The sequence below is a fragment of the Microtus pennsylvanicus genome, chromosome 15, assembly GCF_037038515.1.
Source record: "Microtus pennsylvanicus isolate mMicPen1 chromosome 15, mMicPen1.hap1, whole genome shotgun sequence".
Lineage (NCBI taxonomy): Eukaryota > Metazoa > Chordata > Mammalia > Rodentia > Cricetidae > Microtus > Microtus pennsylvanicus.
The window spans coordinates 9,684,769-9,699,669 of NC_134593.1; the positions used below are offsets into that span (position 1 = coordinate 9,684,769).

At 45.6% G+C, this 14,901-nt stretch overlaps 1 protein-coding gene across 1 annotated transcript in view; it reads left to right on the top strand.

Moving 5' to 3' along the window:
• The window catches only part of Gch1 (GTP cyclohydrolase 1), a 32,844-nt gene extending 29,450 nt beyond the window's left edge, over positions 1 to 3,394 (top strand). The window contains exon 6 of the mRNA XM_075949716.1: positions 1,385 to 3,394. Coding sequence (XP_075805831.1) covers positions 1,385 to 1,511 — 127 coding nt within the window. The 3' untranslated portion in view covers positions 1,512 to 3,394. The remainder of the gene's footprint in view (positions 1 to 1,384) is intronic.
• The last annotated feature ends 11,507 nt before the right edge of the window (positions 3,395 to 14,901 follow it).

The following is a 14,901-nucleotide window of genomic DNA, read 5'->3' on the forward strand; positions in this document are numbered from 1 at the left end:
GCCTTTGATGCGTCTCAGGACAATCAGTAGCAACCTCCACCTCACTGCCACTCAGCTTCTCCAGGGTCAAGCAAGGACCACTTGCAGCTGCTGGTGGCCCCCATTCATGGGCCTGCAGCTGCTTCCTCACTGTGGTGCTGATGGAGGAGCCAGGGGATAGAAAAGGGAGTTTTGTTTGTTTTTAATCTTATTTGAATCCTGTGTATGTGTGTGTTGGTGATATCTGTGGAGGCCAGAGTTGGAGTGACAGAAGTTATGAGCCTCCCGGAATGGGTCCTAGGAACCAAACTCAGGTCATTTGATGTCCTCTGAATCACTGAGCCATCTTTCTAGCCCCTGGTTTTTGGTTTTCCCTCTTGTGAGAACTTCGGAGCTCTTGGGAGTCGTATGTATCACTGCAGAATTTTATATGTGCAGTCCGTAGTATTTTTATGTTGCCCTTTTCCTTACCTTTTTTTTTTTTTTTAGTGAGTACTGATTTGCAAGAAAAGTAAGAAGACACTGTTTTTAAAAGAAGAGCAAGTTTTTTTCTGTTTTTCAATTTAACTGTTAACTGAGGTTTTAGTAAACATGTAAACAACCTGCTGATGATTTACAACATGGTGTCTTGATGGCTGTAAGACCGCAGTGTTTAAACTGGATTATTTTCCAGACATTCATCATTCCCCTATGAGTAAAAAAAAATTAAATAATGCAGACAGCGTTGCCATCTCTACTCACCCCTCTACAACAGCGGGCCAGGTTCTCACTGGACTTAGCTCTAACTTCAAGCCCATCTACCCAAGTCAGTGCTTTAAGCCACTGGGTAGCACTATTCGTTCATGGGACCAACTCTCTCAGATCCCACACCAGCGTGCGAGCCTTCTGTGTAGTGATCTCCAGACACTCTTGAAGCTGGAGTGAGTTATGAGAATCGCACGCATTGTGGAGGCCATTCATTCTGCCCGTGCTATGGAGTCCCCAAGCTCTGTGCATGCGGTCTGGCTTCACCATGTTGCTTAGACACACTGACAGTTTTTACCTTCTCTCTGCGGGCAGGATCAGTGTCCACGAGTATCTCTCGGGACACTGTCGTCAGCACAGAGCCGTCATGGTCCTGGGGGTGGGTCAAGCACGGTTTCTGAATTTCTTTTGATTTAGAACGTTCGTGTTTCTTCACCAAGGCCTTATTCCTTTCCGGTTGCATATACCAAGGACTGAATCACAAATAGCTGTATTACAAAAAAATGATTCAAGAAAAAGTTTAATAGTTTCCTAAGAAGGGATGTTTTGACATGCTTGATAGTTGTGAACTGGAATTCATCTTTGCCCTGCTTTCTGTTGAACTGAAAATAAGTCAGCACTGTCTATGCCTTTGAACCAGCTCTGCCGTTTTATTTTCTAGACACATGTGTATGGTGATGCGAGGGGTGCAGAAAATGAACAGCAAGACCGTCACCAGCACCATGCTGGGCGTGTTTCGGGAAGACCCCAAGACCCGGGAAGAGTTTCTCACGCTCATCAGGAGCTGAACTTCGGTGTGTGCACATGGCCCGGTGTATGCACGTGGCCCGGTGTGCAGACCCCACTGCTCCCGGCATTGTCTGTCTCAATCATGCATTCCAGTTTCAATTTGTACAGATTGAATTTTGTTTCTCACCATGAATTGTATTTAATAATTATTTATAGATATGTCAAATAAGAGAAATTAACTGAGGGGTGAGCCTTCTGCTTTCTTTTTGCCACTTTCTTAGTGGCAGCGTTCAGAGTGAATTGCCAAGAGTATAGGTTAACTGCACCAACCACTGCCATGCAGATTCCCCGGGGTGCTGCCAAGGAGGAGAACTCATGCATTTGGTTAAAATCATAATTGACTCATTAGCAGAGGGCACTGGACATTCCAGGAGTTGTGGCCACTGTGCCGGGGTTTCCACCTCCAGAGGGCATGGTAGAATGCTGAAGGAAGTGCTGGGGACGCTGGATGTGCAGAGAGAGACCGTAGACTCCACTCTGCTGTCCTCAGGCTTGTGAAAGTGCCAGTGACGTTTTACTCTTGGGACAGTCATTAGCTGTCTATCTGTAACACCAGCTTCTGAGGGAGGGCGGTGGGCTGTCTGGCTTTCGCTTTGCTGTGAGTTAAAAAGGCACTTCCTGTATTTTAGACTTGAGTGGAGGGAATTCGTTCCTGGATTGAGTGCATTCTGTGGCGGCATGCGTGGATGTCGAGGTTGACTCTGTGCCTTGATGAGAATATCACACCATTTGGAGTGGAGGGACTTTCACGTTTTAGGAAAAGCCATTACTTCATAAGTTGACAAGGGCCAGCCCTGCAGGTGACTAGCCATTGTGATTTCCCGGGAGGAGTTCTGGGAGTTGGTTTTGTCTGTTCCAAGGAGAGGCTTCAAAGCATTTTCAAAAACTCTTACGAAGTATTTTTCTAGGTATTTCCAGCACCCTTTGAAACTTCCTATCCTGTCAGCTCTGCAAACTCCTAGCTCCTCTGAACTAGGAAGAACACAGAAGGGGCTGAGGGAGCCTGCATAGGGGCTGTGCCCACTGCTGCTGCTGGTGTCTGTGCAGGTGCACTGGGGACTTTGGTCTAGGTTCTTCCTTGTCAGTGTGTGTCTTGTCTTCAGTACAAGAACGCTCAGACGGTGCTGCTGTTCAGGAAGCTCGTTACCGCTTACTTTCAGACCTGCACTGGAGCAGTGTGGGTCAAGGGAAAGCACAGCATCCAGCTCCTCTGCACACACACGGACAGAGCCGGTCCATGACGAGGTCTCCCACTGGCTGACAGTGTCTCCCTCTGGCCCTGCCACTGCCACTGCCACTCACCAGCTTATGGTGAAGCAACGATGGAGCTGGCTTTTTGTTTTATTAATTTCCTATCTCTACCTCTCCCTGGCACTTTCCACAGTTAGTATCTAAGGTATAGTTAGGTTATTTTGAGTTCCCTTTTAAGATCTGACCTGATAATAATGTTAGCCCAGTTACTATTCAGATATTTCTAGGTAGAATGCTAAGTACTCTTGCTTGCTATTTTAAGGTAAAAACCGGTGTGACTTGGCTTAGAGGACCAAAGAAATTGTTCGCTATTCCTTCATCTTTCTGGGGTGATCATCTATATTCCTTCTAAAAGCTCTGTTTGCTCATTTTCTAGAAACTCTTAACAAAACGTGACGTGTCCACAGGCTAGTCTCGTCAGTAGCTGCAAAGTGACCGCCTTGTCTGTTTCACTCTGGTCTGTAGTGCTTCAAAGTTGCCTTTTTACACCATGCACTGAGTCCATTTGGGAGATTTTTAAGAATTTGATGTATTTACATATACTGTTCAATTACGTGGTTTGGATTTTCTGTATGTGTATGTATGTCCCTGAAGTTGGTTCTATTTAAATGATTAAAGTGTTATAATTTTGTTCCTGTGAATGTTTCTTTTTCAATCTCTGGTATAAATATAGCATATCAATTGATTTGATTGTTTTGGTTCTGTTTGGCTAAAATACCCATCACGAAGCCTTTGTTCATCCAGTAAAGTGTTAGAGCACACATCTCCACGATAATGCAATGCCATCTGAGGCTCTGAGTTCCTCTGCGGTGAGTGATCTGAGTGTTACTGGCTCTAGCCTCTTGGTGCTGTCAGGACAGGGAGGTCTGGGCTAGCTGCAGCCTTCTGGGGACAGGCGCTGCTCATGTGTGAGAAACTGACAAGGAAGGAAGGTGGCTGGGGCAGGAAGTGGAAAGGGATTGCCCTCCTCTTTAGGAGGACCTTCCGGGGGACAACCAGAGGTGAGATGCAAGGGTTTTACTTTTTTTTTTTCTGCCTCAATCCCGAGTCCATGTGCCCTCTTATCATGGCCTTCCTGCTATCCTCTGGACAGTGGCTCCAGTGCTCACTGGTTGGCTGTGTGTCTAGGTGCCAGGCACTGAAGTGGCCCACTGTTACAACACCCTGCAGAGGCATGTCTGTGTTCCAGATTCAGTGCATGCCTTAACCCTGTCGTGAGGCAGAGACGGGCATTTCTGTGACTCCAAGGCCATCCAGGGCTACACAGTGAGGCCCTGTCTCCGAAACAAGACAACAACAAAACCAAAACAAGGCTTTCTACAAACCTGTCATGATGGGCACGGGTCTTTCACAGAGCAAAGAGGAAGCCCTAGGAGATGAGTTCAAGGGGAAGGGAATCCCCGAAGAAACCTGGCCTGTTTGGTTTTTGTTACTGTGTGAACAGCAGTAGAGACACTAGCATATGAACCCCCACACACCTCTTACAGCTTCTGACAGCTTCTCTACACCTCCATCCTGACTTAACTGTTGCAAAACAATTCTCAGCTAGCCTTTCTCCTCCTCCTCCCTTTCCTCTCGCCCTCCCTCCCTTTCCCCTCTCTCCCTTCACCCCTCTCTCCCTTCCTTCTTTTCTTCCTCCTCCCTTTTTCTTTCTTCTTCCTCCTCTTCCTTCTTCCCTTCTTTCTTCTTCCTCCTTCCTCCTCCTCCTTTCTCTTCCTTTTTTCTTCGTTTCTGCCCTTTTGAAACAGGCTTCAGTTTTAAAATATCTGCCACACGACTTCTTTAGCTTCAACTTAAAGGGTTGTTCGGCTGCCTAGGTTTTGGTTAAGATGGAAGGTTGTGCCAGGACTGGAAGCAATGAATCCTACAAGGCTGTGCATCTCTTCCGGGGCCTATCTTCGGGAACCCCAAGAATGAACTCGGGTGGTAGGAGTGCCTTCACTCCCCTTTTGGTGATCCTCTGAGCAGGAAAATCTGGCTTGGGGTGGGGGGGGGATAGTGACACTTCAGGGCTTGCACCTCTGTCTCTACCTTCCTCCCTCCCTCTTCCCCTCCTCCCTGCAGGACTGTGGATTGAGCCTAGGTCCTCTTATAAGCTGGGCAAGTACTGTAGCACTGATGTCCAGCCCCAGCCCTGCAGCAGCCTCTTGCATTCTCGCCGTCACAGGGTAGCAACGCATGGGATCGTCCTACCGGTCTGCTTTTTTCTATATTCTACCGCTTGTTCTAAGCAACATGCACACAAGTCTGACCTTTTGGGAACTCCCTTAGCTTCTGGAACTGACTCTGCTGGCCAGGGAAGCAGGGTTTGATGGTTGGTGAGCTGAGGGGATCCTGTGGCGTGATGCCTGGGCTTGGTGAAACTTCCAGGGGTCATTGGTTATTTTTTCTGACTTTAGGAGGTGGAATTCTTCCTCTCCTGCCCTAGGTAGACAAACAAGACACATTTCTGATTTATCTTTTTGTGTTTTTTTTCTACTACATACATGGTGATGATAGGGTTTTTTTTTAAAATAGGCTGTTCTGTCTTGACTATAAATTTCTTTTTAAATTATTATTTATTTATAATGGCTTTACAATATTCTGGCTTCATGTTTTACCTGAACACCAGAAAAGGGCATTAGATCTCATAGCAGATGGTTGTGAGCCACCATGTGGTTGCTGGGGATTGAACTCAGGACCTCAGGAAGAGCAGTCAATGCTCTTAACTTCTGAGCCATCTCTCTAGCCCCCAATTATAAATTTCTTTATGGAAGTTTTTTTTTGTAGCACGAATTCTAATTGGTCTAAATAATAAAAACTCAGAGTCAGATATTAAGGGGTGGAAGCTGAAGGATCAGAGAAGCAGAGCAGTCAGCCACTACCAAGGCTCAGACCAAAGGGGCGATCCTGTCCTCAGACTGGCTGCTTCAGTCTGCTGCCTCAGACTGCACTGAGCTCCTGACGTCCACCTTATATTCCTCTCTCCACCCAGCCATATCGCTCCTGCCTCCACTTTCCTAGCAGGGATTAAAGGCATGTGATCACAAGTGCTGGGATCACCTTTGTGTGAGCTGTGTTTCTCTTTTAGACAGATTCAATCTCCTGTAGCCCAGGGTGGCCCTGAACTAACAGATCCTTCTACCTCTGTTTCCCAAGTGCTGGGATTAAAGGTGTGCGCCACCACTGCCTGGCCTCTATGGCTAAAGTGGTTTAGCTCTGCACTCTGAACTTAAGACAGGAGTTAATTGTTGGATCACAAACAAAATATCACTGCATTTTGTTTGTTTTTCCTGAAGGGCTTTATACTTGTAGAACAGAGGTACACTGAATAGTACCGACGAAAGCTGGGACTGAGGAGAAACTTTTGTGGCTAAAGTACTTGCTGCATAAGCACAAAGACCTAACTTTAGGTCCCATCACCTGTGTAAATGCCAGGCACGATAGCACACCTATGTAACCCCAGTTTTGGAAGGTGGCTCCTCCCCACTCCCCAGAGCTTGCTGACTAGCCAGTCCTGCTGAGCCCCAGATCTCAAAAATCAAGGTGAAATATGATTGAGGAAGAGACCTGATATTGACCTCTGACCTTGGCACACAAGCAAGTATGTGAACCTGTGCACTTGTCTACACCACACCACACACACTACCATACATACCATACTCAACACACACACACACACACACACACACACACACACACACACACACACACACACACACACCAGCTTAAAACAATTCTGAGTAGCAGGGACTCCAGAGTTATATTCTGGCAATCATTTTTGAAATTCCCTTAACCAGCTAAGGGCAGTTAATCTCAGATGAAATTTTCTCATTAGTTTCAGCTCTGAGTTTCGGAATGTTGATGTGCCTCTAAGCATGGAGCATGGACACATGAAGTCCTCATCCGAGTACCTCTAGCCCAGCTGTCCTGAGGGAGGCGAGGAGATCGACTTCTGTGGCAGGGTTGACAGCCCTAGCAGCATCTCTGTATTAGTTCAATATGGGAAAATAATCACAGGCTGGGCGTGATGTGGAAGCCGAAGATTGCACATTCAGGGCCACCCTGGGCTGTTTAGCGACAGTCCCTATTTCAAAACTTAGGGAAAAAAAAAGAGTGTGTATCACCTTGTCGTTTCATCTAGTCCAAATTAAATGCTCAAACTGTCTTAAGATCACTTGTAATAGGCGTTCCTGTGCCTAGCTCACAGTTCAGATGAACTGGAGCATCCCCATGGGGGGAGATGTGTGCCTCAGAGTGGGAGTGGCTTCTGTAGGAGTCGCGCTGGAAATTCTTCATGACTGTTTTTACAGGGTGGATGCTAACCGTGAAAAATGGAAAAGCAAAAATATCTGCATTAAAAAAAATGTGTCCTTTGGAGAAATTTTAACAACCTGGTGTGAGAAAAGGAGGGTCTGGGAGCTGAGTGCCAAGGCAGAGCCTCTTGAAATCTGGTTTCCTTCCGCCTTTGCTATACGTGATCTTAGAACATGCTTGTGCAAAGCTCAGAAAGATCAAAGATCAAGAAAAAGGTCTCCCCTCTCTTTTGCCTCCCAGCTCCCTTCCCCGCTGCCCCCACTTTCTTATGTATTCTTCCAGAAGGATCTCGTGCACATCCACACACGTTTCTTTATATCAGGGATGCCAGGCTACATGTGCCTCCCTCCCCCAAACCACCTAGGAAGCGCTTGTCATTACATATGCCTGCACCCTATGGAGAACTACTCAGTATCCTATAATTGGGAGGAAAATAAAAAACCCTTTGTTATCCCAGTGAACTCCTTCTGTTGAGAATAATTAGCTAAAAATACAATTCCTCAGACCCACGAAACCAGACCACCAGGAAACTGGTACCGTGTTGCCTGGGCAGTTTGGGCGGGAGCAGCACATGGATTATTATGGGAGAATGGGCTCCAGATCTAGTTAGGGCAGTTAAGAGCATCTGCAACCACTCAGCTGATAAGGCTAGCGGTAAATTGCCCCTTAAGAGAGACTGTCTCCAGATTAATACAATCAGTGCTAAATTACCTATGTATGAGCAACTTATTTTTCTGGTCTGATTTTTCTGAATGTACCCTACTTCCACCCCCTGATTCGTCACGGAAAACTGAGAAAACAGAGTAAGGTGAAAAGAAAAATACTGGTTACTGGATTGTATCACTCAGAAGTCACTACTTTTCAATATTTGTTTTCTTTCATTTTTATTAATTGTATAAATAATATATATTTTAAAATGCTGTGGGATAATGTTCTTGTACACTGTAAAGATTTGTCACTTGTATTGGTTTAATAAAATGCTAATTGACCACTAGCCAGGCAGGAAGTATAGGCAGGGCAACAAGACTAGGAGAATTCTGGGCAGAAGAAAGGCAGAGATGCAGTCACCAGCCAGAAGCAGAGGAAGCAAGGTGAAGATGCACTGAGAAAAGGTACCAAGCCATGTGGGTAAACATAGGTAAGAATTATGGGCTAACTTAAGTTGTAAGAGCTAGTTAGTAATAAGTCTGAGCAATAGGCCGAACAGTTTATAATTAATATAAGCCTCTGTGTGTTTTTTTGGGACTGAAAAGCTGTGGGACTACGTTGGACAGAAACTTCTTCTTTTTTTTTTTTTTTAAAGATTTATTTATTTATTATGTAGACAGTGTTCTGCCTGCATGTATGCCTGCAGGCCAGAAGAGGGCACCAGATTTCATTACAGATGGTTGTGAGCCATCATGTGGTTGCTGGGAATTGAACTCAGGACCTCTGGAAGAGCAGTCAGTGATCTTAACCTCTGAGCCACTCTCCAGCCCCTGGACAGAAACTTCTATTTACAAAATAAAAATAAAAATAAAAATGGTGATTTAAAGCAATTTCATCTAGACATTTCACCTGTATTTACCTCAGGCTGTATTACTGATGGATAAGGAGTAAAGAGTTAAAAAAAAACCTTGTTGGGGGCTGCAGACCCCTGCCCCCTTGAGTTTCTTTGCCTGCCTCAGACCCTTTGCCTGCTGGAGTGAACTGAGCAAAACAACTGTTTTCCTGTGCCTGCAGCTGCTCTGAGCACGAGACCCTAATGAGTTCCTGATGGCAGGGGAGTGAATTCTGGTGGGTTTCACAGCTGGAAATCCTAAGCACTGGGGTGTGTAAAGGATTCCTATATAAGCTTCCTTGGAGCCCAATAAAGTTAACATTCTTGTTTCAAGGGTGACCCATGTCCCTGTGTCTCTGTCTGTCTCTGTGGGTATGTTTGTAAGTCTCCAGCCTAGTTCCCAGCTAGCGAACCGTCTTGTAGTGCAGGTGCTACAAAGCCTCACCCCACCCCCAGTGTGTAATGATTAATTCCTATCTGATTCTAACCCCGTCTTGGCCTTTCCCAGGTGGTTTTAAACTTCTTTTAGAGTCAGACTTTGACATCTGTTCCTCCGCTCTGCCCCATTCTCCTTGATCTAACTATCTATGCCCTGGAGGCTCCAAAGGCCACATCGCTTTCCCTACCCTTCCTTGGTATTGTATCTTTATAGTTTCATTTAAAGCATCTCATGGAATTCTATGGTATAAATAACACAGGCAAAAATTATTTTTACAATGACAAACTTTTAATTGTTTCCAGTTTCTTGTGACAAACGAGGTTACAGTAGGATTCTAGTGGAGTCCTTGAAACAAAATAACTCATCTGTCTGTTTCCCTAAAGCAGTAAGAATGGATGTCTTTAGATGAGCTATTTGTCTGCCTCTGGCTTTTGCCTGGTACAATTGTCCTCATATATCTTAACTGTCTTATAGCTAAACTTTTAATGGCACACAAATTTATGGGGACGACATACCAATATTGAGATTGCTTGTACCTCCCTTGTGTGTGTGTATTAGATGCTGTGATCAGCTCACTCTGGGTACGTCATGTATCCACCATGACCATGAATATACTGAGAGTTCCAATTGTGGGGCCCACCAAGTTGCCTATTTCATTGACCACTCGCCACCAGCCCCTTTCCATTTCAAAGACTTTTGGCATATACTTCAAATTGTTTCCTGATGAGCTATTACTAAATTCATGCTAAATTCATGATACACCATCATCGAGTGTATCGTTTTTAAAGTGTAACACGCTGTTAGGTAGGTATATGAAAGGGTTTTGTCACTAGATCTATCCGAGGGGGTGTGGTAAAGAGACTGCCAACGTGACCGTTTCATTATTAGGGTAAGGTTTTTATTGTGAATCCAAGAGATAAAATATCCAGAGGCACCTGGAAGAGTCTAGAACAGAGAGAAAGAAGCAGACTGGACATGGCCAGGTCTAGGGAAGTGGGAATGAGGGGCAATAGTGGAGATAGTGAGCTAGCAAGATAGATGTGTAGTGAGATTTCATTTGTATTTTAATAAATAAAACAACCTGAAGGCCAGAAAAGCAAAACAGCCAGTCACTGGCTGAAACGGTGATCCTGCCTCCAGGAATCTCAGAATGAGACTGTGTGTGAGAGCTGTCTCCTCCCATTTTATATTCCTCTCTAGGGCTAGAATTAAAGGCGTGCACCACTACTGCCCAGTTTCTATGGCAAACTACTGTGGCTACTGGGATTAAAGGTGTGTGCCGCCACTGTCTGGTCTGTAAGGCTGACCAGTGTGGCTGTTTTACAATCTGATCTTCAGGAAAGCTTTATTTATTAAAATACACATGAAATATCACTATGGGGAAGTGTGGTTAGAGAGGAGAAAGAGACAATATGAATAGTAAAAAATAGAAAATAGTGGGCTCTAAGGAGGATGTAGCTATGGAGAGGGAAGGACCAGAAGACTAGTGTGGACTTTGAAATGTATAACAGGTACTTATAATACCGAGGGAGGCTGAGGCTAGTATGGGCTTTGATGTGCTGATAGGCACCACAGGTAGCCACAGTCCCTCTGTCAGAAGTAAGAGAAGTGACCCCTTTGGTCACAAATTCCCTAGGAATGATGGTTTTTACCTAACCCTCCAGAAATCCTTCTAAGCCCAAGCTGAGCTCATTTCTAGATCTATGGATGCCCGTGAGACCCAACAATAGGTGACGTCAGAGTCGGTGGAGCAGAGGCTCAGCTCCGCGCTGTCACTCACAGCAAGCTTGCTGTGGTTACTGAATGAAAAGAAAGGAATAAAAAGGAAAGGAAAGGACAGGACCGCTCCTGGATGTGATGGAAGAGAAAGGTTATCTTAGATCTGTGGGAGAGCATAGCCAGAGACAGGGCCACCAGGGAGAGTGAGCCCTGTGGGGGAGGAGGAGAGAGAAATCAAGTGCTGCAGCCAGGAGGACAAAGGCCCCCAAGGGAAGGGAGGGGTGTGTAACGAACGTGGCTAGATTATATAGGGAAGAGCAGCTGGGGGAAGGGCAGCCCAGCTCTGGGCTGCAGAGTTCAGGGTAGGGATGGAGGGATGCTGGCCGAACCTGGCAACCCTGTCCAGCTTTGATATGTCAAATAGGTACCTCAGCTGTTTTTCCTTGGTTAGAAACTTAACAGTTAACAGGGTCTTCTCCTCCTGTCCCCCCAACCCTCCCCTCCGCAAGATCAAAGGAACTGTGGGTCAGTAAAGATTCTCAAGATGAACCACTTACCTCAGAGAAAATTCCAGGGGATCTCTGCGCTCTATAGTGGAAGCCTCTGTGATTGAGTAGCATGCTGCCTCAGATGGACAATGAGCGTTCACACCACTGGGGTCTCTGTGAGGAGGAAGCACCTAAAAGGAACATGGCCAGCGCAGGCTCATCACCCGGCCGGCCGCTTCAGAACCCAGGGTGTACGCAGGGACGCTCAGGAGCATGCCTTGCCAAAGCTTCTTACTTAGAAACAGTGTGCCAAGAAGGCTGGCCACCAGGTCATGCCTGCATGCTCTCCCAGTCTGAGGAGATCCTTTAATCTTGAGGATCCTCAATTCAGAGCAGGATCCTTGCTTCGCTGCAGAAAAGAATTTGGGGATGAACCAGTATGACATGGAGTTTATTAATGATGTTTTTGACACGGCTTTTATGAATGGGGGGTTAACAGAAAAGCTCTCAGGAAGAAAGTCACACTGTGAGAGAATGGGTCGCCTCAGAGAGGCATCAGCCTTGTGTCTATTTTGGTGACTCTCAAGTTATTTCTTGAAGGGTTGCTAAGACTTCCGCCTGGGCCCCCTTTGAGGAATGAGATTACAGTGTGGTTTAGCACTGCTCTTGATAGAATAAGGCAATCAGAGAAGTTAAAGGAGAAGACAGCAGGTTGCGAAAGGGCTTTAGGGCAGGTCCTTTCTCCGCTAACATGGCTTTAGGGGAGATTTTGCTGGAAGACTACAGGCTTTCCAGCAGGAAAGGAGAGCAAGGGAAAGCAGCGATTCTCAACCTCAGTAGCACTGCACACCTTTAAACAGCTCCTCCTGTCATGGCGACCCCCACCAAGAAATTATCATTGCTACTTCCTAACTGTAAATTTGCTGCTGTTATGAATGGTAATGTAAATATCTGATATGTAGGATATCTGATATGTGACCCCTGTAAAATGGCTGTTCAACCCCCAAGGGGGTCGTCACCCACAGGTTGAGAACCACTGCTAAGTGATTTTTTTTTTTTAATGCTGAATTCCTGATTCTCAGCAGGCGAGGGGTTTCCTGGACTCAGGGCTGGGGCTTCTTCCTTTCCTGTGTCCTCATGGTTTTCTGTCCTGCCTCAGATAATACTGACAATGTCTAGCTTTATGTTAAAGTTCTGGAATGTGGACCATCAGATCTGCTTCCTGTACCATTCACCTGTACAGTCCCGCCTGTCTACCACGTGGCAGTTCAGGAGTGGAGCAAGGGCCTGGAGACTGAAACACATGAAATACACACACACACACACACACACACACACACACACACACACACACACACGGACACGGGTCATCCTTGAAACAAGAATACTCCCTTTATTGTGTTTCAGGGCAGCTTATATAGGGCTCTCCTTGACTAATGGCCAGACCCTAGCTCTCAGGATTTCTCAGCTGCAAGTCCACCAGAAACCATTCCCCTGCCATTAGGAACTCATGAGGAAAACAAGCTGTTTACTCCAGCAGGCAAGGGGTCTCAGGAAATTCAGGGTCTGAGGGTCTGCAGTCCCCAACAGCTTCCCAAGCATTGCTGCTATTCTCCTACAAGGAAAGGGACACATGTTCCTCCTCTCTGGTTGTCCAGTTCTTGGAGAGACTATTTTCAGTGAAAGTCAGATTCCTGAAGCTGCCAAATGCAATAGCATGTGGATTTCCATTTTAACAAAGCTGCTGTCCATTTCAGAAGCACTGCTTGTGGGCCTGAGGCAATATGGGTATATTTCAAGTTTGGTGCTGAGGGTCAAAACTAAAATAAAACAGCCTTGTACATGCTACACATACACACTAAACACATGCCACACACACACTAAGCATATGCCATATACACGCTAAATGCATGCTACATATACACTAAGCACATGTCAAGGTCCTGCTATGCATGTTCTACCAGTAAGTGACATTCCTAAACCTCTCACCCTCCCTCCCTCCCTCCTTCCTTCCCTCCCTCCTTCCCTCCCTCTCTCCCTCCCTCCTTTCCTTCTTTCTTTTTTTTCTCTTCTTCAGGTAAGATCTCATATAGCTCAGGCTCGCTTCAAACTTGTTACGTAGCTGAGGGTGACCTTGAACTTCTGATCCTCCTGCCTTCACCCCGAGTGCTGGATTTGTAGATGTCTACCACCTCCCTGGTTTAAGGTAGCGCTGGGAACCGAGTCCAGGGGTTGGTGTGTGGTAGACAAAAGTTCTGCTAACTGAACTCAAACCCCAGTTTCCTCCCCCAGTGATATTTTCTTATTAGGTTTTCTGGCTATAGGCAGACTGTAAGCCTTTGCCAACATTGTTAAAGGGATTCTATCTAACTCAAAAGACACTTGCAAAACATTTAATAAAAATTGTTTTTCTTGAAGTTGAAATCACCTCTGGCAGGTGTGTGTGTGTGTGTATGTGTGTGTGTGTGTGTGTGAGTTTCTCTGTTTGAAGTCATCTCTGAGGAGGGGGCTCAGTTTCCCTGTTTTGAAAATATGCATTTTTTTCCTGCTGGGTAAGCTAGGTAATCTGTCTCCTTCGTGGGGTCAGAATGCTTAGTGGTCTGCGTGATGTCAGTGGGATCTGGCTGCGTCGTGAGCTCAAATTTCTGCTGAAGGGTCTGAGTGTCTGCAGTCCCTATAAGCAACAGAGTGGAGAATGAACTTGGAATAGAGAGGATGCCACCCCCTGTGTGGGGTAGAGAGGTAGATGGCATGCGGAAGACTGTCCTTAAGCAAATGTAAGTGGGGAGGTACTTTATCAAATAGTTAATTTAGGATGAGTTAGTCCCCAGTTAACCTGGAAGACTTAATTTACAAAGATATACTTTAATTTTAACCATCTAGTCATGCATATTTTAAGTCAAGAAATTATAGAGTATGGACAAAGAAAATCAGAGTCTAAAGTATCTTTATACATGTATGTATGCTGTATACATGCCGTTTAAAACAACAGCAATGTTATATATACTTTGTCCCAACAATTCTACTTTGGGGACTTTTTTATTCTCTCTCTCTCTCTCTGCATATAAAGATCACTCCTGGATATATGGCTATTTATTGTGGTATTTTAAAGTTCTTATATATTATAAAGTCTATTCTAAGCACAAAGCATGTGCCATGATCTCATGGGGTTTGGATTGATTTTTAGGGTCCTTCTTCCCTGACCCACTGTTCACCTCATCTCTGTAGCTCATGCCAAGCACAGTTCTGAGCTGGGCAGGACTTGGCTGGTTCTCATTGTGAATCCCTCGAAATGTTCGTAATTCTGTGTGTGAACAAATGTGGACCTGGGAGCATAATCTTCTTGCTCTTCTGTTACTTTCAGGGTCTGAAGCAGGAAGGGCAGGCGGATCAGGACTAAGTGTTCTCCAAACAGACACAGTGGTTGTGGATGCTCATTTTCAGAGGGACACTTGGGCTGTATGGTTTGCTTTGTAGATATATAATCGCTCTAATAATCTGCAGGGCACTATAAGCAGGGAAGACCTAGAACTTCTCACAGTTTTGTCTCATGGAGTTCCCCTACTAAAGCTTTCAAATGTGCAGAAAAAGAACACAAGAAGGAGACAGCGAATTCTCTAGGGCTTCACTTGTGTTTGCTGGGAGAAACACACACA